This window comes from Lampetra fluviatilis, chromosome 19 (assembly GCF_964198595.1).
Source record: "Lampetra fluviatilis chromosome 19, kcLamFluv1.1, whole genome shotgun sequence".
Taxonomy (NCBI): Eukaryota; Metazoa; Chordata; class Hyperoartia; order Petromyzontiformes; family Petromyzontidae; genus Lampetra; species Lampetra fluviatilis.
Genome location: NC_136293.1, coordinates 13,231,748 through 13,253,974, shown reverse-complemented (window position 1 = coordinate 13,253,974; position 22,227 = coordinate 13,231,748). Strand labels below are relative to the sequence as shown.

Here is a 22,227-nt window from a genome sequence, read left to right as displayed (position 1 = left end):
CAGTCATGTAAATTCGCCTCCATGCCTTGTAGTGATATCTCCTGCCTAAGCCCACATACTTTCACGAGTCGTCAATATGATGTCTCTCCCTTGTGATTGTTCCTCTCATGTATTTCTCTGGGTGACATTTCTAGCATGCATCCATGTCATGGCAGGTAATAGTCACTGAATGAAAACTGAATTCTCTCGGTCAGCGGTCCCCAACCTTTTTTGGCACCAGGGACTGGTTTCGTGGAAGACAATTTTTTCACGGACCGGGGGGGGGGTCATCATTGGTTCTTTCCCCCTTTTCAAAGAAGCTCTCCAGCGACGTTTGTTTTTTTACTCATGTTGTCTACTCGGGGTTAGAGCTTGTGGGCTCACCAACACTGCGACTGAGACACTGCGCAGTGCGCGAAAGAGGCGCGGACGGAAGTGGTGAATGATAAAACAAGGGGGGCGGGTCCCACGCGGGGACGCACCGCTCTCACCTCCTCGTGCTGCTGCTGCTGCTGCGCGGCCCGGGTCCTAACAGGCCACGGGCCGGTACCGGTCCACGGTCCGGGGGTTGGGGACCCCTGATCTCGGTGCATCTTGTGCTGATTTTCATTATCACATTCATTTTCCAAAATCCCTCCATCCTGTTCTTGTTCACCTCTTTATTTCGTTAGTATAATCCTAGTTTGCTTTCAACAATTTCCCTAGATTTATATATTTCGTTGTGTTTTGCACTTTTGTTCCTCCCAACAAATATGACATTTTTGTTCAGTGAACTTGTTGTTTGTGACATGTTTTTTTCTTGTGCAGTATTTACCTTCAGCCCCACTTTGCAGCCTTCTTCGTTTCTACAAATCATATTGTAATACCTCTTGTTCGTTGACTTCCACAGTTCTATGGGTCCATAAACACATTTTTGTCAACACACAAGAACCTCCTAAATTCTTATGTTTCAGCAGCAGGAGACATCACAATACATGGACGAGTAAACCACGCAAAGTACCCAGACTTTTCGTATCGAGCTACTTTATTGCAATCGGGGTGTTCATCAGGACTGCGGATGGACGCGTGGTACCACGCTTGTCACCTGAACAATAACAAAGATATTCTGATGGAACAATGTGAACACACGCAACGGCACACGCGCCGTAGGCAAGGTTTTGGTGTCAGAGGTCACTTGAGGTGACCGATAGCTTCCATACGTACTTCAGTGTGAATTATTTTTGTTTATAAACCAGACGGCTGCTTCAGTATGTCACCAGCCTTCCACTGTCAACAAACAGAACCACACAAGCGTGAGAGTTCGAAATGCTCACATCTTAACATATATATGATAAGTAATGTGACAACGGGTGGTGTCAGGAGGGTTGGTCCATCCTGGGCATCGGGCACGGTTGGCTACGTACTGTGTGAAAGAAGTTCAACATACGGATAGTGATGAATCAATAATGTGACGACCTCACAGCTCTCTCTCTCACAAACTCCCAGAGCCTATTTTGCAGTTGTACATTTTTAATACAAGTTCAACAACAGCTACAACACAAACACCGGTGTGCAGACTGTGTATCGATTTTTACCCGAACAGAGCACACACGTTAACTGGCTCTGACTCGGGCACATCCAAGTACACAATAGTGCTTTCACTTGCCACTAATTACACGCTTTTGGCTCTAGTCCAGTAGTGGGAGCCACAAACGTGACAAACTTGATATTGCCTTGGCTTCCCATCAATAGGATTGGCTCCTCCCCTGTTCCAGTCAATTTGGTCTGAATGTCAGAAGCGAAGCCAGCGAATCTCCCATGAGTGGCCTATGTGAGAACGCCTTTTGCCAACATGGCTAACGCCACCGACAAGACGAGATACAGCTGTCATCAGCAAGACTGAGGTCACCCAGGCTCCAGGACGTTGTGGGCATTCGCCGGCTTCACCAGTATGCTGTTCTCATAGAGATCCTCTCATTGCTCGTTGATGGGCCAGCCCAGCAGCTTTAGCTTTTATGGGTTTGCAAAGACTGAATAAGGCTTCCTTGATTGTTCATTATCCAGCCTCCACTTCTCGACACGTTAGGATCCTGGAGATTCCAAAGCCGTGCCTGCACGACCCTCCACGCCTTCAACGAGTGGCCGTCGAGTGAGCAGAGCTCTTCACTGGCTTGACAGCCAGGCACACCTCCCTCAAACAGCACCTCGTGATAAAACAAATCTAAACATCTGAAAGAGAGCTCGCAACGGGAGGGTACTCGCGAGTGATATTTGCATCGCTGCAGGGTCCTGTTGCCACCATGTACGTTGCATACGCGAGCCAATGATGAACTGCAGGCTGCCCTCCACCACGTGGCCATTGTGACCATGTGCGCCCATCTACCGGCGGCAGAGCCAAGAAATCTGGGAAACCTCTCCAGCTCATGGGCCGCAGTCAGGCAGGGGAAGCACTCGGTGCTCGGGCTACACCAAAGCTGTAGCGCAGGTGACCCGCGGTGTTCATATCGTCTTTGGCATGTCCATTTGACGTCAACTTTTTCTCTTTTTAGGACCAAAATTCCCATCAAGCGGTCGATCCAAAAAAAAAGCGGTGTCTGCAAGGTGTTAAGATGCACCTGGCGGCTCGTTGGGCCCTCCTTCAATGACGTCGGTTCCAAGTCTCAAAACGGCGACCTCACGCACACGCCGCGATCTCACCTGGAACTCGCGACGGTCGCAGCTTTGCATAAATTCCTGCCAAAAGATTTGACAACGCACCTTTATCAACTTGGCAAAACGAAGCTATGCTACGTATACTTACGGCAATTCTAATGACCCTCACTTGGCATTTGCTTTGCTACGTTATTCAGCCTGACATTGTGAATGGCACTTCTAATCAAGATCATCTTCGCCGAGCTAGATTGCAATTATTTTAGTTTGCACTGCACAAGTGTTACGAGTATATGAAACGTCCACTACAGTAGCTTGTCATGTACAGTGCACGAAGTAGATCGTTAAATCTTGGATATGCAAGTTTTCGCAGGATGCTCTCACTTAATTATATATCATGCTATTTGAAAAACATTTTAATAACAGTAAGGAATGGGCTATTAAGGGAATCAACAATAAAACCAAGCCATCAACAAAGTTCATAACGGTTTTCGCAGCATTTTGTTACATTTTAGAAAATCATCCACCAAATTGGAACATACAAAGATAACATTTGTAACTGGTCCCCTTTAAAGAATCTATTTTATAGTTGCGGGCATTATCTTATAAAATATCTACGCTTCAGTACACATTTACTATACTTATCGTGGTAATCTAAAATCCAACATAAAACGCCCTTATGATGGAAAATTTAAATAGTGAAAATTTCACAGTAAATTTCTACCAATGGTTCTGAAATTGCTTTCGGACAACACATTTTCATCTAATCTTCTTTAACAATAACAACCGAATGACCTTCAATTTCAATAATTTGCTAAAAGTGCACTGCATGTTTCAGCACACATAAATATTCAACCAACCCAGTAATCTGAAAATGTTGTCATGGGAATACAGCCAACTACCATGAAAGAGAAGCACTCAAAATATGAAGCAGCACACATGAAGAGATCACACACAATGCAACCAGCAAACAATGCTGTAGACGTCGATTTATTTCGAATGCCAAAAAAAAGACAAGTTTCAGGTATACGTAGAGTAGGAGTGCGTTTGTCCTTTGCTTTCTTCTTACTCTTTACAAAATATAAAGTTACGCCAACAGTAAAGTGATCAATTAACATTTCGGCTTATCGTGTCGCAGGATGATAGTGCTGACTTGGGGAGGCCTTCAACTTGTTAATTATTATGAGGAACATTTCAATTCAGATTTAATTTTCCCAAACCATGGCAGTAAAACTCTTATCCACAACCTTCTTATCTGAAACAGGAAGGCTGTATCGACAACAATTGAAGATTATGTTTTGTGTTGTGGATGTTGTTCTCTGTACTGTTTCCTCCAGTGAGTGAAGGTGCTGCTGCTTCCACAAGTAATATACAGGCGTGTCTTGCTTAACGAGCGTTCTTTCTACGAGAATTCGCCACAACGAGCAATTTGAATTTGTTGGCAAAGCGAGCAAATGTTTGCTTGGCGATGGGACGCTGATCGATAAATGTCCGTCTGGTGGTGGCAGGGAGCACACGGTGGTGGGGGCCCGCAGCTGTTTTGTTTCCCCTCTCTCCTGCGATGTGCCAGGGCGTCGAGTTGTATCGTGGAGGGGGCCCTCGGGGTGGCACCGTCATGGGTGGGTGGGTGGGTGAGGGGTAGGTGGGTGGGTGAGGGGTAGGTGGGTGGGTGAGGGGTAGGTGGGTGGGTGAGGGGTAGGTGGGTGGGTGAGGGGTAGGTGGGTGGGTGAGGGGTAGGTGGGTGGGTGGGTGAGGGGTAGGTGGGTGGGTGGGTGAGGGGTAGGTGGCGGCACGAATTCATTGCAGCCGCTGAGGACAGGAAGTCGCGCTCTGTCCCGTACCCTCACATCGTGGCTATGAACCCAGCAACCCGTGGTTCGATTCCCAACCACGGCGAACATCAGTGGCGAGTGATATTTGAACCTGCGGTCCTACGTGGTGGTCCCTACTGCTCCCTCCACCCACCAACATCTACCCTTCAAACAACATCAAGGCCAGCCACCTGCAAGCGCTGTGGTTCTTCACGTGTGGTGTTACATTTCATGTTTCATTAATTGATAAAAAAAAATTCACATTTGTATTTCTCACGTTGCCAAAAAGTAGCTCAGCTTTAAACATGGGAGTGAGTCAATGGGAAACGATTATCGTTTAACGAGTCTTTGCTTATCGAGCAAATTTCGTGCAACCTATCTTGCTCAATCAGCGAGACGTGCCTGTACACTGCAGTACATTGCATCGGATTTAAAATGAAGGCTATTATCCACGATTTTCACAGGTTAGCCATAGATAGGACTTTAATACAACTACTTTTAGCCATGAATTTGTCTGAGGGAATTTCCTAACTCCAATCCTGGTAAAGTGGAGTTTTACTGCACCAAGCACTCAAATCGTCAACGTCTGCCAGTGTCTCTCGTACAACCGGTACTAGAACATAGCATCAAGTGAGAATTACTTAAATGTTCTAACAACACAGCATCATTTGTAGTCGTATAGCTCTCTATAATTTAACATTGAAATACCCTTATTCAGCAGCAGGTAGAGAGCATTGCACAAACAATTTAAAAGCCCTTATTTGATTCCACTGTTGGCCATAGTTTGTGCCTTGCACACACCCTTGCCTGCCACTTCAAAGGGCACACCCTTGTAGGTAGCCACGAACTCAGCATTAGTCAGAAGATCTGGCTGCACTTGTTCCCAAATCTTTTTCTTGGGGTTAAGCTCCTTGTCTGGCTCACCTGCAAAGAAAATGCAAACAATTAGTTATGACGCAGAGGCAAAGACAATGGTTCTTAAATACAGTCAGCAAGGCATGGGGCATATGACTAAAGAAACCAAAATATAAATGTTAAAGCGTGCCAAATAGTTCCAATGTGTACTATTCACTGCTGGATATGAGAGGAGGCCTGCAGAGTCAGATGTTTTTTTTAACCCCATGCATTCAAGCCTCAGTCACAACATTACATGCTAGGATAATGAAATTAATTTGACATGCTCCCACTGGAACATAAATTTTGACTTGGCATACACTCAAATTTGCATGTAATAAGTACAAAATAATGTATAGTTATACAAGTACATACTTTGGCTTTAGCTATTGGGTCATGACCATATCCTTCTTCACCAATATCTCCTTGCAGTGGATTCTCCACTTTTCCCCGTTCGTCACCAATGTTTGAACACTTACTATGCAATATTTTTATGAATACACAAAAGTTTACATGCAATGACTAAATCCCCAATTTTATTAACCCGCAAAAACAGTGAAAGTTATGAACAATTCCTCTTAAAATAAAATGCTGCTTTAAAAAAAAAAGAGTGAAAATCAGTGACTCATTTACTTAATTAGGAACATTTACTTAAATTGAGATACATATGCAATAACATCGAACACTTTCCTCGGCAACATTAATGCTGTGATTTCTGAGAGGCGATTACCGTTGTTCGGCCATGTCAGACCGATTAGCTGCGTGTCACGTCGAGGCTCAGTGAGGCCAGGTGGCAATTTAAAACGTCCAATTGTCCATCACACCTGGCTGCGTCAGTTTGAGATCGACACGGGGTCCTCTGCTCCGCAGGCACAGACTTCTATGAGTGACTGGCTGGGACAGACGGTGCTACAACCCTTTGCCAATCAAGTGTAATACTTGCAGTGAGTGTCAGGAAAAAAATCAGCTGCAGATGCTTTAGGTCAGAAGTCGAAAATTAGTTTCTACTGGAGGAATCCGATGAGCTCTAAAGCTCTTTTTTCACAGATGTCCAAGTGACTGGCTGAGACCAACTGCCAGGTTTACCTGTAGGTGAGCTTACCTGGGTACCCTTTGAAGGTGATGCGGTCTCCAGGAACGGCCCCAGCCGGGGGGTCCAGGATCTCTACCTTGTCGGGCGAGCTGGCGCACATCACCATGGCCTGCGACAGCACACCCCGCATCTTGGCCGGCTTGAGGTTACACATCACCACAATCATCCTGTCCTGCATCTGCTCCCAACGACAAAACAACCACATCTCAAAAGCAAAACACATTTCAGAATGTTTGATATATGCGTACAGAACCATTCCTCTGCAACGGAAAAGAAGAGACAGCTGACATTTTCATACTCTTTTCACAATCCTGTACTCAGAGCAATAAAAGGGCTGTGTTTTTTAAATGTAATAAAATTCAAGATGTTACGTACAGGGATCCCCCGCTATGCACAAGGAATGTATTTCTGGAAAATGTTACCAAACTCAAAATTACTTTAAGTGAAATCCAATTTCTCATAGACATGTTAAAATCAGGGGTTGCGTTCCTAGCCAACGTTCCTGGAAAAAAATGTGTGACTAAATGTCATGAAGTGTACAAAAATGCATACGGTTAGAAGTTAACGTACATTTTAAGTAATAATGGGACTAAAGCAGCTCCACCGTGTCTAACGCCTCCACACTGTCAAGTCAAGCTTCCCTCTGCCATGTGGAGGTTTTTGGTGGTACGTGCTAGGCGAGTACAGTACGGCATCACATCGCAAAAGTCCGCTTTCACTGCGTGCTTTCCTAGTTAAAAAATTGCGTGAAAAAATGTTTGTACAATTTTTAAAAAGAATGCATATGCAAAACATTAGAATATGAGGAAATATGTTCCCTCATTAATCAACAACGTGTGTGCAAAAAACGCGTAATGTGGCAATTTACATTGGGGGATTCCTGTATTGTGAGGTTTTTATATTCTAAAGGATTTAAAGAATATTCAGGCAAAAGAATGACATCAATAGGAGCACAAGGTGAGAGCAACGTCTAATTACCCATGTCAGTCTTCTGTATTTGTTAATCCCACCTCTTTGTTGTCGCTATTTTTGTCTTTCGAACTTCTTCTGCCCCGCTTCAATTCAATGTTTATTTGTTAAACACAAAATCTAATTGAGCCAGTTACCCAGCTAATTTCCATAGCAACAGCACACCCCCCACTAATCAATAGTTGTTGTTGGGGTGGTGAGGAGCCCAGGCAGCATCCAGCAAGAAAACTTGAGGCATAGATTATTTTAAATAGTAGTAATGTGTGTCTATAACGAGGGGGAAAAAATACAATTCAATTTAAAAAAGTGACATTTAAATTTCAGTTTGTGAAAGTCATTGTGTTCCACCTCGGTCACAAAATTTAATTAACATTATGACATAAACATAAAAAAAAAGAATCCTCCATGGAACAATTAATTAGTCAGATAGGACTCAACTATGAAGGTCTGTGAAAATTGGAAAATAGCACAAGTGTACTAAATTCTTGAAACCAAAAAATATATATTCAATTTTTTAAGTACACAGTATTAAAATATAATACACACATGCATTTCGGCTTTAATAATTCAACACATCCCGGTGATGCGATGAATTGTCTCTCTTCAGGGTCGCAATTCGTTTCAATAATAATTTTTAAGCAATGCGGTAAATATAGCAGCCACTAAGTTGCTGCAGGGGCCATGTTGAACTCTTAACATACAAAATGACTGAAAGACACATTTGTACGCACACAATTCCATTGCATGTACTTTAGTGGAAGAATCGATATTAGTCGGTGAACCGATGACAGAAGCTGCATATAAGCACAGTTCTAATAAGCAACACATGCTAACATTACACTGGTGAGGGTGAAAGCAAAGAGCAACGTTTGATACGAGCACATTTCAGATAACAACCTTTCAATGTAATCCATAAACAATAACTTTTGTTCTCAACCAGAGCTTACAATGGCTTTAAAACCTTTCCCCATAGTTTTGTGACAAATCATGAAACGGATAACAAAAAGACTAACATTTCACACACACAGAGCAGCGCCCACTGAACAAGGCGCGGCGGCGCACCGGCTCACCTGCTCGAGGGGGATGTGCTTGACGAGGCCGCTGACGACGGTGCGCGCCGCTGCCTCCGCCACGTCCACCTGCTCCACGTACAGCGAGTCGGCGTCTGGGTGCTTCTGTGCCGACACGATGCGTCCCACGCGCAAGTCCAGCCGGGACACGTCCACGGGACGAGCCGCCTCCTCCGCGCCTCCCACCTTCTTCTCCTTGTCCTTCTTTTCACCTGCAGCCAGACATTCGATATTTACAAAGGCCGTCGTTGCACGTGACGTAATTCTCACGAGCTCTCTCGTTTTTTACTGGAGCGGTATCGTTTTTTGGTAACTGCAACTACGGGCAGTCCTCGACTTACGAACGGGTTAAGTTCCTGAGAACCTGTTCGTAAGTCGATTTGTTCAGATCTCAGTACTCAATATTTAATCGTACGTACGGTCAGTGTTATGAAATGTGTTGTGTTTCAAGAAAAATGTTTAAATATTGTTAAACTTGTACATTTGCATGTAATTCTGTAATAAATACTGTATAGTAAATAAAACATGAATAAAGTAACATGCTTAACGTTTTATTTTCACTTGCCCCAAGTCAAACGGTTCACTGTCATTAAGCATAACGCGGGATGCTAGGACTCATTACATCTCACGGAGGATCACTATCAAACCAAATAGTTCTGCGGTTCGGTTCATGAGCACGAGCGAACGTTCGCAAGTTGAATGGTGAAAATAATTACATGTTATGTAATTATTTATTATTAGTTCTTTCGTAAATGCGGATGTTCACAAGTTGGACGTTCGTATCTCAGGGACTGCCTGAATAGAGATTTTTAACCACATTAGTCTGAAGGTGGATATTATAATCTGTTGTGTGTGTCCTTCACAGTGAGTTTATTCGCGCTCAAAAAAAATAAATGGCATTTATATTCAATGGCAATTTTATTTTTGTAAAATAATCATGTCTGGCACAAAATGTGCCGCAAACAGCAATAGATGCCCTGTACAGTTGAACAACCGTAATGATGGAATATTTTTTAAATAAAAGATTGAATAAATGATTTCATTGCAACAACTATTATTTAAAGTTACATAACATCTAAATGCAATCAATCAAGCGTAACAACTTTTTACAACGATTGAAAAAACCCCACCACATCAGGGCAAAAAGGGGGATGTAGAGGACATGACGGCAGGGACACATGGGAGAGAGGACAGACGGCAACACAGCCCACGGTGAAATGACTTGAGCCTGGCGACAGAAAAAATGAGCAGAGACAACCAGGGCAGCAAGCAGCAGAAACACCACTTATCAGTCCCAGGGCATCCAGTTACGTGGCCATTAATGTGACTGCTCAATCATTTCTGACTGCGCATGGGCACGGATAAGGAGTGTGCCAAGGCTGGCCTTCACGACAATGTCCAAGTCCCACAAGCCCTTTCTTCCCTGAACGTCATGGCAGAATCGCAGTAGAAATGAGCCAATGATACACTCAGCAATATATATTAAGGGTGAGCCTGGTTAACTATATTTGGTCATGATTGTGAAGCTAGCAGCTTAGATAAGCTATATTCGCAATAGAATCTCATTCTATTGCATGAGAATCTCATTCAGGATGGAATCCGAGGACTTTAGTAAGATTCATGCAGGAATTGACCAGCACTAGTCATGAACTATATTGCAACCCAAATGTAATATATTTTCTTTTTTTATATATATAAACAAAACAGTGCTTCATATGCATGTGAACATAAAATGAACTGCGATCATAGTGCCCTATAATGTTGTGTTGTGCCTCTGAACAGAAATGCAACGCAATGTAATGTTGTTATACAACACTGTGTCACATGTCATTGGCCCGATGACAACCTCTGCATTTTAACTCTGTGATAATGTGAAGACTAGCAGTCAAATGAAAACATTTTTAGCTTTAGGTAAATACCCACATTTTATGTTTTCAATTGATGCGAACAAGAAGTTATTTGGCTTATCATACAATGCCTTGTTATATTTAAATCCTTTCCTGAAAGTCATTTCAAAACAAAAACATTTTTTAAAATGTGCTCTGTTTCTTTTAGTTTTCACAAATCAATTCAGCCAATATAAATACCTATACATTTATATTGGCTTACTCTTGGGTTTCCTTCAAACAAATATGCAAACTTAATTTCTATGGAAATACTTAGACAAAAATGCCAAATGTAATACTTGGTACGAAAGCATTTTACAAGACAGTGAAACATAAGTTAAGTTTTACAAGAAATGTCTCAATCAATGTTCATTCAGCGATCTTGATTTTAGAATGAATAATGCAATCAATATGGCAAAGGGAATGATAAATTGAATTCAGTATTTTGCAGTTAATTATGTTATATTAAAGAATGTTTTCACTATTTAATTATTAAAGATTCTCAAACAAAGTGTCAATAAAGTGTTCTTTTCTTAATAAATTGTACATTTCATCATGGGACCTCCTTTGCCAGTATCAAATCATGTCTGCATTAACCACTTGTGGTGATTCCTCGCAAAATGTTTCCATTTGGTGTTTTAACAAATTAACACCTGTTTTATTGCCAGAAAGGGGAAACCCAATTGTTAAATTGTACATTGTTAAATCATCTCTCAGTGCAATCCTAAGCATGCACCTCTCTCTCCCTTACAATTTTTTCAACTTTTATTCCATTTTCTGTCCATGTTACGGTAGGTAATACGCACCGATGGAAAACGGTATTCTTTAGGTGCATTAGTCTGTTGCGTTTCATTTTCAAGTTCAGTTTTCAAAATACACCCGCTCTCATCTGCCTCTACATTTCCTAATATTTATTCTGTGTTTTCCCGCTGTGTCCACACAAGATGGGTTAAAATGCCGAATTGTCATATTTATCAAATTTGTAGACTTCCTCATTCAGCACTTCAATAATAATTAATTTCCATTGTTGGTATAATTGCTGTTTAATCAGGAAATCTGACCACAAAGCACAAAATATAGAGGGCACAATACAACATTGATTGAAGATGTCATAACAAGAAATTGGGACATAAAAATAAAAAAGGTGATTAATAATTGGCAATTCAGAAATATCAAACTACATAACATGTTCACTTTGAATGTCCTACAAAAATCGGGACTGTTATTTTCTTTTTTTCAACAAAATGATCAGACATTTACACAAATATTTGCAAATAAATTAATTAATACTAAAAGTTTTTGGGTTAGATTGCCGTTATTTATAAATGTGTTGTAACCCTCCACCACCCGACACGGCCAATCAGTAAAAAAAATGTGTCACGTTGACAAAAGACAAATAGTTCACTACTTTAGGCCACCAGTGTGTTGAAGAGTGAATCCACAACATTTACAATTTTTGAGTACGACGTGTCGCTGGTAATTACATCAACCAGCATCATCGTCGGGCAATTCGCCAGAATAGTGAGGCCCTCCACCTGCTCCCGGACTTAAATACTGATTGGCCATGTCGGTGGTGGAGGGTTACGACACATTTATAAATAACGTGATCTAACCCAAAAACCTTTATTGTGAATAATATTGGTCGCGAAAGCCTACGTGTTAAACTAAAAATAAATTAATGATGGAAAGATGCCTCGGTCATTGCTTAGTTAAAATGGATGATGTAACTGAACTCAAGAATTATAGACCCATTAGTATCTCATCATCATGTGTAGAAATGTTTCACAAAGGTCATTGGGAAAACAAAACTAAATATTTAGAGACCAACCAACAAAATTAGCAAGTCAGGTTTGGGAAGTGTTCTACTACTACCGACATACATACGATCAATCCCATTCTGTGAAGAACTAATACATATCAAATACAATAACGCTTAACCTTTATAGGACACGGCAATGGAACGTGATGCATTCACCCAAGCTCTCAAGACCTAGGTATAATACATTTAAATATAATTAATACCATTATTAAAAATAAAACATTGAAACAAAGACTGCATGCAGAAATCAAAATACATGTTATGTGAAGTATTAGACAGAGATGCACTTCCGCCAAAGTTATTCAAAACCATTTGAATGTTTTCCAAAAACTGTAGTTGAGAAATAAAGGCAAAAACATCAATTATTATTTCTCTATGTCGGTGATTAGCATGAGCCAACATATCACGGAGGGACAATAAAAGCAAACTTGTTTGAATGGAATCCATCTTTACAGCTTCCTCAGCATAGCCAGACCGGTTTTGCAATGGTCAATGTGGTAAAACGTCCTGTCCCACAAACCACTGAAAACTTAAAAAAGTGAAAACATCTGGCCAGAATATGTGAACTGTAAATGTCTGGACATCACCTTTCTTCTCAGCCTTTTCCTTTTTCTTGTCCCCCGTGGGAGGTGGCTGGGCAGCCGCCTGGGGCGAGTCGACGTCCGAGGGGCTGGAGAGGCTTTGAGACGTCTTCTCTGCGGCAGTCTCGGTGCCAGACTTTGACGGGGGAGTGACACAAGCCGTCTGCTGCGTGGGCAGTGGAATCTGCACCACTGCACGCGTCACCACCATCACGACACAAACAAAACTTCACTCAAAAAAACTCTCTATGCCAATATAATGGTATGGCTGCCAGAACAATAACACATTTATTCTAATCTGTATTTAAATGCGATTTATATTTCAATTTGTTTATCTCAGATGATCAGCATAGTGTTTGACCCTATGATAGCAAAGACACAAGGTAAGAAATGTCATATGGGTAACGGCCTCATGAGAAAATCATTCACTGCATTAGAAACACTTAGTGCTCAATATTTAACAACACATATATTCCAAAACTGGGCAGTGGGGGTATAATAATTCACGACAAATTAAGTGAATTGTTGCAATTCAGCATAACGTTGCAGTTGAAAATTTTATTTTTAACACATCAATGTAGCAGGCTCAGAATCTAGTATGCATGTGCTTCCTCCAGTTACTATGGTTTCCTCCCATGTGTAAAAAAAAAAATAGAATAACGTAAATTAATTATTGCTTTGGTAATTTCATTGAAAAAAAATCACTTACATCCATTCCTAACTTCAGCCGCAATGAGCTGCTGCTTCACAACTTCAATTTCTTGCTTTAGTGTTTCATTCTCACGCTGCAGCCTCTCTTCTTCATTTTGCGACTGCTGCAACACTGCACAGAGTGGGGAACATCGTGTACAAAGCAGCAATGACCATCCTGGGTGGAAAAAGTGAAGGTCCACCCCTGCAAATGATCACTCACGCCACAGCTGGTGGAAGGGCCTGCACTAAGGGGAGCTCCGTGACGCCGCTAGATGGTCTTTGGCCGGCTCTTCCTCGCTGGCCACACACTCTACCCCCCCCCCACCACATGCGACCCGTCCATGGACTCTAGGTGCACCCATTTAGTCCGGTGTGAAATCCATTTACCCATGGCAGCGTCCCCGGGGCGGAAAACCCAAACAAATTGTAAATACACGCATGGATACAGATCATAAGTAAAACTAAATATAAACTAGAAAGGCCCGTCGGGATTCGATCTTACAAAGAAATATGCACTTGGAAAAATACAAACGCACGTACAAGGGGCATGCACTAGCTTCCACCCAACGTGTTCACTTTTGAGCGCACACACACACACACGTGAACTACGTTGGTCGGAATCATATTATTTTATGTATAAAAGCTTGTAGGAAATATTTTGTTGCCAAAATTGCACCAAAAACTGTGGTCATTGGGATTGATAAGCTGTGTTGCAAGCTGTGTAGTGATTGCCTTTGGACTTTTACAGTTTCCATGAAAGTATGCTAAGTGTCCTCAGATGCATGGACAGACATTTTCTGGGCAGAGCAATAGCCTATTCGCTCCATAAAACATCTAGACTTTTGTTACTTATAAGGTGGACATGCAAGCCAGAAAAACCCAGAAAATCAATACACAAGCAGGTAAGAGAACGCATAAACGCATCTTTCAAAGCACATCCACCGAATATTGAAATAAAATGACTCTTAACTCTAGACTGAAACTACTTTTACATTATTAAATAATATCATTCTTCACAACAGTTAGTTAGATCTATATATGCAGTATAAGAACCTTGGCCACAAATCTGCAAAAGCCTTGGATGCAAAAGCTTTAACATGTTCCATTCAACTGCAATGCGATTAATTCATCAGAAATGTAAAATTAAATGTTTTTACGTCTGAAAAAAATTGATGGGATAGCCAGCTAAATGTTCCTACTGACAATGTGTTGCTAACGGATAATGTTCTCGCCACTCTTTGTATTGGCGGCTTGTCCTCTATAATATATAATATTGCATCCCGACAGACAAACCAAATTATAAAACTCTTGAATATACCTCACCTATTTATATAGTAAATACTTAACAAAACATTTAAATATAAAAGGGCCAATTTCTTTATTTCTAATGCTATTACAATTGAAGCATGCCACAGAATATGCTTTAATAAATTACCTTGTCCCAATTATTCTTAATCAATTATTTATTTGCTCACTGCTAAATATGCATACATCTCATTGTACCTACAAATTCCCATTTCCCTTGGACTTTATTTTAAATCAGATAAGTAAAACCTACTATAATCACCCAGGAATGTCTGTCCTTAACGCTCGTGACGTCACTCCACATCGAACAGCCCCCCTCATTAATAATCATTAAAAGGTGACGTCCTCCAAATGGACACCCCCCCCCCCCCCATTAATAATAATTATCGGGTGACGTCACTCCACATGGGGGGCCGAGGCGCCTCCTCCCCCCTCCTCGCGTCAACTTACAACCCTCACTACAAAGCCAGAACCCTCACGTCACGTGATCTCCGTAACGCAATTAAGACAAAGTAAAAAGGACGTCATGATGAACAAGGGATTATAACCTTTAAATGAAATAAGTCTGTGTCACCGCGCCCTTACAAACTGCACACGCATTGCTTTTCGCTTGCAAGTTTCAGATTCACTGCAATAGACCCGTCCTTGGATGGGCAAAAGGCTAATGTCTAATAACTGTGCAAAACAATAACTCTGATGTTCGAGCTCAAACCACTAAGACTCCTTTCACAGCAATAAAATGTAAAAATGTGTGTGTTTTTTTTAGCAAGTTCCTGGGACACATTGTCTGCATTTTAATGCACATCAATAGAAAAGATGAAGGTTTTCTTTCGAAAAAATACTGTGTGAATGTTCTGAAATTCTTGGCATGGCTAGCTAATATTCTAATGCAATTCAAGGTTGGTTAATTGCACTGCAGCCTGTGCCCAAGAGGCAGAATCCTTCTTTGTAAGCTGGCAACACAAATAGAAGCATGAACGGCCTTTAAATCCACAAGGAAGTCAACTTTCTTCATTGACCCTGAAAGAAATCTTGGTTCAGTACGAACCTCAGAAATGTTTGGAATTCACAACATTTTCTTCTTTGTGCCAGATTTTTTATTTATTTTCCCAACATCAACCCCATGTCATAATTTTTCATTGCATGCGGAATCAAATTTTGATTCATATTAAATTCATTGGCAATATTAAAATCTGATAGCCCAACTTAGATATCAGGGTGCAATTCACATCTTGGCAAAGGACAATTTAAACCTGGCAAAGCACCGTTTTGTCACGAAGCTGAAAGAGGCTGAAGGAATGCAAGTTAGCCTTGTGCCCAAAAACACAATTCATAATTTGGACAGATCCACCACGGATTGAGCCTTTTTGTATGATTTTCCATCTCTGGGGAACGTGGCAAGTGGTATATGTCCTTGCTGTGACCATTTTTATCCAGGCACACCGAATGACTCAATTTGAGGTGAGTAGCAATTTACACAACCAGGGAATCTGCCAGACCTGGTGGCAGGTATGATGTCAAGACTTTAATTTTAGTGCCTTAGAAGGTCAGACTGAGGCAGTCAGGATTCAAACAGTCTTAAGTAAATGTATCAGTATCATACAAGACTGTAACGTTGTGAATTTAAATCGCCTTATTAGGCACACACCATGGCTTAACTTGATGAGCTTTTGGCACTTCTGATGTCACGATGCCAATGCTGTACCCACATTGCTTGGCACTACTTTGGCAGATCTTTGACATTTGCTCAATCTGCTTGAATAATAACTCTCTGACATGAATGGGATTAAGAAGCCTTGGCAGAAATCTAATTACATCAAGTGTTTTTTGCAGATCCGTCAAAGACTGCCAGAGTATGTGTATCATGCCTGAAGACTAATCTGTTTACATAAATTATCTACTCTTTGCATATTACAGCATTTGGTGGTGAGACGTTAAAATATGAATGATAGCGTAAAGGTACATCCCTGCAATTGCTTGCTTACATCACTGCTGGTAGAAGAACCTCCACTCGAGGGAGCTTTAGAGCACTCCTCAGTTATAACTGTGGTTCTTTCGGTAAAGTCATGTAGAAATAAATTAAATTCAAAACGTCGTATTCTATTATTATTTTATTTCTCTCTACGTGACTTTACCAAAAGAACCAGAGTATTTCCTGCAGTCACAAAAATGCTTCAAATCGAGTTTTTGCTCTCCGTTATATTTTGGCCTACTATTTCACACTGCCCAGACATCTCAGAAGAGGCACGAGTATCCACACTTCACCCTACCCATGCAACCTGCCAATCATCTAAGTGGTATATCCATCAAAACTGCTGGGAGAACAAAAACGGGAGGATTTTAAAAATGTGCACTATTATTTCACCTGCCGCCCCACAACATCAAACCAGCGAGCACTCGATTGTCAATCCAGCATGCTTATTACACCACATATACATCCCTTTATCTTACCAATACAATAATACACAACTCGATGTCAACCACAGGCCAAAATATGACATTTTTAGTTAAACAGTAGCAACCCACACATCTATTGAACATGACTCTCCGTCTGTCGCTCAGTCAGCCAGAAAACCTTTTAATATTATATAGAGCCCCAGTCTCTCTCCACATTTCTCTTGCCTTCTCTGGAATGTACATCCACATTCATCTCAATCTCTCACTGTCTGTTTCTATCCAATTCTGTAATCCTGTCCCCTCTTCTATCTCTCCCTCCATCCATCTACATTCCTCTCCTCCGTCCACTGGATCTCACCCACTTCCCTCCCCCAATCTCTCTCCCCATTTCTCTCTTACCTCAGCCTCGCTCTCGTTATTCCCACCCCTCCCTTTCCCGTTTCAACCTCTTGCCTCTCCTTAATCCTTCCTCCCACCGCTTGTTGCTATCCCTCACCGTACTCTTTCCATTTTGCTCTCTTTCATCTCCGTTTCATGCCCTTTCACTCTCTCTCCCTATTCCTTTCCATTGCTCCCCATCTCTTCCTCCCTCTCCCATCTCACTCCCTCATCTCCATCCTCGATCTCTCTCCTCTATCGCGTTTGGCGTGAAGTCAGCACACACGAACCCGTCTCGAGCCCGTGGGATGAGACCGACGTCATCGCACTAATATGCGAGGAAGATGTCACTACCGATAAGAATCCAGGCAGGAATACAGCCGGCAAAACATGTTCTCATACAGTATGAAACACACAGCAATGTTTCCATGTGATACCACTGTGTGTAAAAGCCTCACCAGCTCTGTCCTTGAGTAGAGCCACCTGCTGCTTCAGGTAGGCAATGATCTGGTCGGCCTCAGCAGCCCGCTGCTCCAATCTTCCAATCACCGCGCTTTGCTGGGACATTTTGACAAATGGCCGCAACACAAACCTGGCTGCAGCACACAGGGAGCTCAGAGTGAGAGAGTCCGCCAGTTTCACAGTACACAAACATGGGGGCTCAGAAATCGATGTCATTCCATTGTTGAATAAGGGCCTCACTAACTCTGGTCTGTGTGGGTTGAAGGTGGGCAGTAAGGATGAGAGAGCATACATGTATGTATGTACAACGATTTTAAAGCACTGCTGTCTGCAGGCCCCGAACGTAGCCCCGCATCAATCAATAAAACGTGGTTAATGCATGATCATCGCTCATCCAAGGATTATCCAGGCTCAATGCTGCTTAGCTTCTGGAATATGACAAGATCAGGAACACTGGGACATTTAATGTTTACTGCAATCAATATTGTGGATTAATTGTATGCATTACATTTATCATTGGGAAAAAAACACATCTCGTGACTAACAGAAACAAATAAGTGACACATTGTGAAACGACTGTATACAGATAAATTTGAGTGTGTGAAACTACTGCATACTGATGTATTTATGCATTTAAAAATGTGTAGTTATTTGCACATGTCTGGATTTACAAAACATGCCTACATCTGCACTGTAGTGTACAAAATTATGTAAACCATACAGTACGGTGTGAAAGTGCAGCACTTGCAAGTTTATTTTTGCCATGCTTTTGCTATGCCAAGAACTTTCTAATTTAAATTACCTTTGCCTCATACTGCATGCTACTGAATACATCGTCACAATGTTATAACTACATGAGCATCATGTCACACCACATGGTAGCATTACCTATCAAAAAGCAGCTGTAGTCATCTGGGCCCCTTCACTAAACTGCACCAAACCAATAGGATAATTAAAGTCCTGCACCTCCGATTAGCGCGGTTGGCTACGTACGGTGCGAAAGGTCAACATACATAATGAAGCAAGTTACACGAAGTACGATTTTACTGACACATGTATTTTTCTCATTGGCATAGAAATGAGATTTCTCATTTACATTGCACTACAGGGTTTATCTGTAATGCACGGGCACATGTCTGTCAACTTGTAAGGACTTGGAGGCCAAAGGAGGGATATGCGTTAACAGTTACTTACAAAAGGTACATGTTGGGAGGTGCAGTGGTGGGTACTACTCTATGGTTTAAAGATCACCAAATTACTATAAGCACAAACTCTGAAGAGCAAGAGTTCCTGATTCTTAAACTGCACATCATTTACTGGCAAATGCAGCCGTTGCAGTAATTTGTGGGTGTGGTGGCACACGCCTTACCTACCATTCAGCCAACCGGAATAAAACCTTGGTGGTGAATGTGCAATGAGAATAAACTCCATGAAAAACACAAACTCTCTACAAGAAGCATAGAGGCAGCAGGTTCGGCAGGTTGGTTGCTAAACTGCCCTCGTGGAGTGTTGGCATCCCCACACACGTGTGCGTGTTTTCCTGCTACTCCCGTTTCATGCCATTCGTACTTACATCCCCCGAAAATACTTGAGGTGGCGTCCGTTTCAAGTCGTCAATTGTAGAGCCGGTTTACGTCGGGGATGCGGTCCTGAAAAGTGCGACAGCGAATATCGAAACAACGTAAACCAAAGACAATTTACAGGGTAGGTGGAGGCGAAGGCTGAGAGGCGACGGACACGAGGAGGGACGATGATGATGATGCTGCTGTCACCGCCGTGTGGGTTGAGGCGACGCAAATCGGGTGTTGGTATTAATAACGAGACGACGTAGGGCGGGACGACGTAAAGGGGGGAGACGTCAATGGGGGTGTTTTGCTGCAATTATAGAACCAGGTGAGAACGAGAGAGCAGGTTGAGTGACGTGGATCACCGCAATGTCAAGAGAAAAACTAAATAATAATGTTCACTGTATGTTGAACTGCTGTCACACCTCGTGAAATGAAGCAAATAAAAAAGGCAAAACCCACTGCCAACGTGAGAGGTTGAAACTAAATGATCATGCGTCTGTGTTAAATGATTAATTTACCGTAACGCAAGTCGACGCAGACAGAATAATTTTAGACCGATCCTCGTACAATTACAATTAGTTCATCACAAAAACACGTTCGTCAAAAACATCTCCCTCAGATGGATAAAGTGAACATGCAACTCGAGATACCACGACCAATTCTCGTGCGTTAAATGCAAACTTTGGCTGTGTCCTGGGCTGTGTTTTTAATGGGATTAAAGATTGTTGATGAGCGAGCGAGGCAGTGTCGGGGTTCGATCTGTGAACGCCACGCGCCAATAATCATGACGCAATCACTGAAACAGCAACAAAATAACTTCACACCCGAACGAAGTTGATCCAATTCATAACCAGATGAAAAACAAATTGACTCATGAGATATGTTTTTTCCACGGAGTCAAAGTGTCGCCCCTTATCAAACTGCAGTCACGATGGAAATTCCACATTCCCGTGCCCAGGGGCCAGTATATCCATAGCACCACCGTTAATATTGCACTAAGTGGTACTGCTCGCTTTATCGACCGCCTTACTAGCAGGGGGGTGATGAGGGGCCGCCTCGATCTCCAAACGTGCAGCCTTCGCAATATCACACGACCGTACCTAGCCCCGCCACATGAACGTAGAATGCCCAGGGCCACCAAAGGAAACGGCTGTCGCCTCAATGCTCACTGAGGCAAGCAGCCAGCGTGATAGAAACGTGTTAACAATGATGTTGTTAACAACACGCGGTCTCGCGTGTATCTTAAACCCTTGTAGAGTTGACTGGTAACGAAGTGTTCACCCAAGACACGCGATATCGGCCCGGCAATAGTCGCGCCGCTGTCAAAGGCAACCAACGCTACTCGATACCCACATCGCCGGCGTGTGTTTAGACGCGCACCCCCTCCCACTGTGTTGAACGCGCACGTCTTTTACTTTAACTTCGCGACGTTCACTCGCGCGAACACCGCGCAACAACACGCGGTCACTGCGCGCCGGGCGGGCCGAGACTCACGCGGAAGCCTGTCTCGTGTAGGCCTCGCCGCCGGTGACGTCACGGCAGGAGGGTTTTTTTGTGGGGGGGGGGGCGTTTGGAGCTGACCACCCACCACCACCACTACACCCCTACCCCACCACCACCACCCCTACCCCACCACCACCACCCCCACCACCACACCACCCCACCACACCACCACCACCACTCCACCACCTCTACCACCAGCATCACCACCACCCCTACACCACCACCACCCCTACACCACCACCACCTCTGGGGCGGTTTTTCGTTTCTCACCAATTCATGGGCAATGCCAACTGCCGTGGTGGGGGCGTTGTGCCCGTGGGATGACATTCACATGTTTTTTTCCTGGAAGACTTTGCTGTTGTTTCCAGGATTTTTCTGTTGCGTGTAGTCACTTTAAGATGTTTCTTGTTCATGTTTTTGTTTTGTTGCGGTTGCACCCGAGTCGAGAGCCGCATGTCTCACAGGGTTATCTTCTTATTCTCTACATAAAAGGGAAATTTGTGAATATGTGTGTCTGTTCAAAATGTTTAGCATACTTCCCGACATGCAACAAACTAGAAATTTGCCATGTGGGTACTTTCAAGACTGTACATCATGGGGTGACATCAGCAGTGTGCCTGCTGATGTCCCCCCCCCCCCATACAAATGTGTTGCAGGTCTAAGGCGTTCTTCGCGCAGCATTCGTTTGTTATTTCAGTCGTTTACTGCCGTGCGCACCCTGAAAGTCGTGTCTGTCTGCAGCAAGCGCGTGTATGTGTACCTGTGGACGCGCGCGCGAGTTCGATTACCGCTCACGGCCACCACCGGTGACGATAATTTGAACCGGTCCTGGGCCTCCCCTAGGTAGACTCAGCCTCAAACGAGTAACTGGTGTGGTGTGTGAACATCGCCACTGGGGAGACAAAGGCGGCCGGCCGTGGTGAATCCAAGTCCCGGGCGAATTCGGGTAGTCAAGCTCGTACCTAAGAAATGAAACTGAAAAACAACCTGTCACTCTCGAGCAAAGGTGCCAACGTTGAGGGCAACCCCCCCCCTCCACAAGTAGCTAAAGGTTGGCCCCCGGAATCAATGAGATTAAAAAGTCATGAGATTAAAACAACACGTGGAAGTGATGTCGTGCTCAAGTGGAGCCCATCATCACGACGTTTACCAGCCGTGAACCGGTGGTGGGAATTCTGCATTCCCACGACG

General features: G+C 43.0%; 1 protein-coding gene across 7 annotated transcripts; it reads right to left on the bottom strand.

Annotated features, from left to right (window-relative positions):
* Nucleotides 1-3,579: 3,579 nt before the first annotated feature.
* Nucleotides 3,580-21,116, bottom strand: AIMP1 (aminoacyl tRNA synthetase complex interacting multifunctional protein 1). Of its 7 annotated transcripts, none has more exons than XM_078865135.1 (8): nucleotides 21,028-21,116; nucleotides 19,539-19,614; nucleotides 17,962-18,099; nucleotides 13,440-13,553; nucleotides 12,737-12,922; nucleotides 8,445-8,656; nucleotides 6,415-6,583; nucleotides 3,580-5,342 (listed from the first exon to the last, which is right to left on the bottom strand). In XM_078865135.1, exons 3-8 carry the CDS (start codon nucleotides 18,068-18,070, stop codon nucleotides 5,176-5,178), a joined length of 957 nt encoding a protein of 318 aa, XP_078721261.1. In that variant the 5' UTR covers nucleotides 18,071-18,099; nucleotides 19,539-19,614; nucleotides 21,028-21,116; the 3' UTR covers nucleotides 3,580-5,175. The 7 variants fall into 7 exon arrangements, with proteins under 7 accessions (XP_078721261.1, XP_078721256.1, XP_078721259.1 ...); XM_078865130.1 differs by having other exon boundaries at nucleotides 17,962-18,095; XM_078865133.1 differs by lacking the exon at nucleotides 21,028-21,116 and adding an exon at nucleotides 20,887-21,020 and having other exon boundaries at nucleotides 17,962-18,095.
* Nucleotides 21,117-22,227: the final 1,111 nt, after the last annotated feature.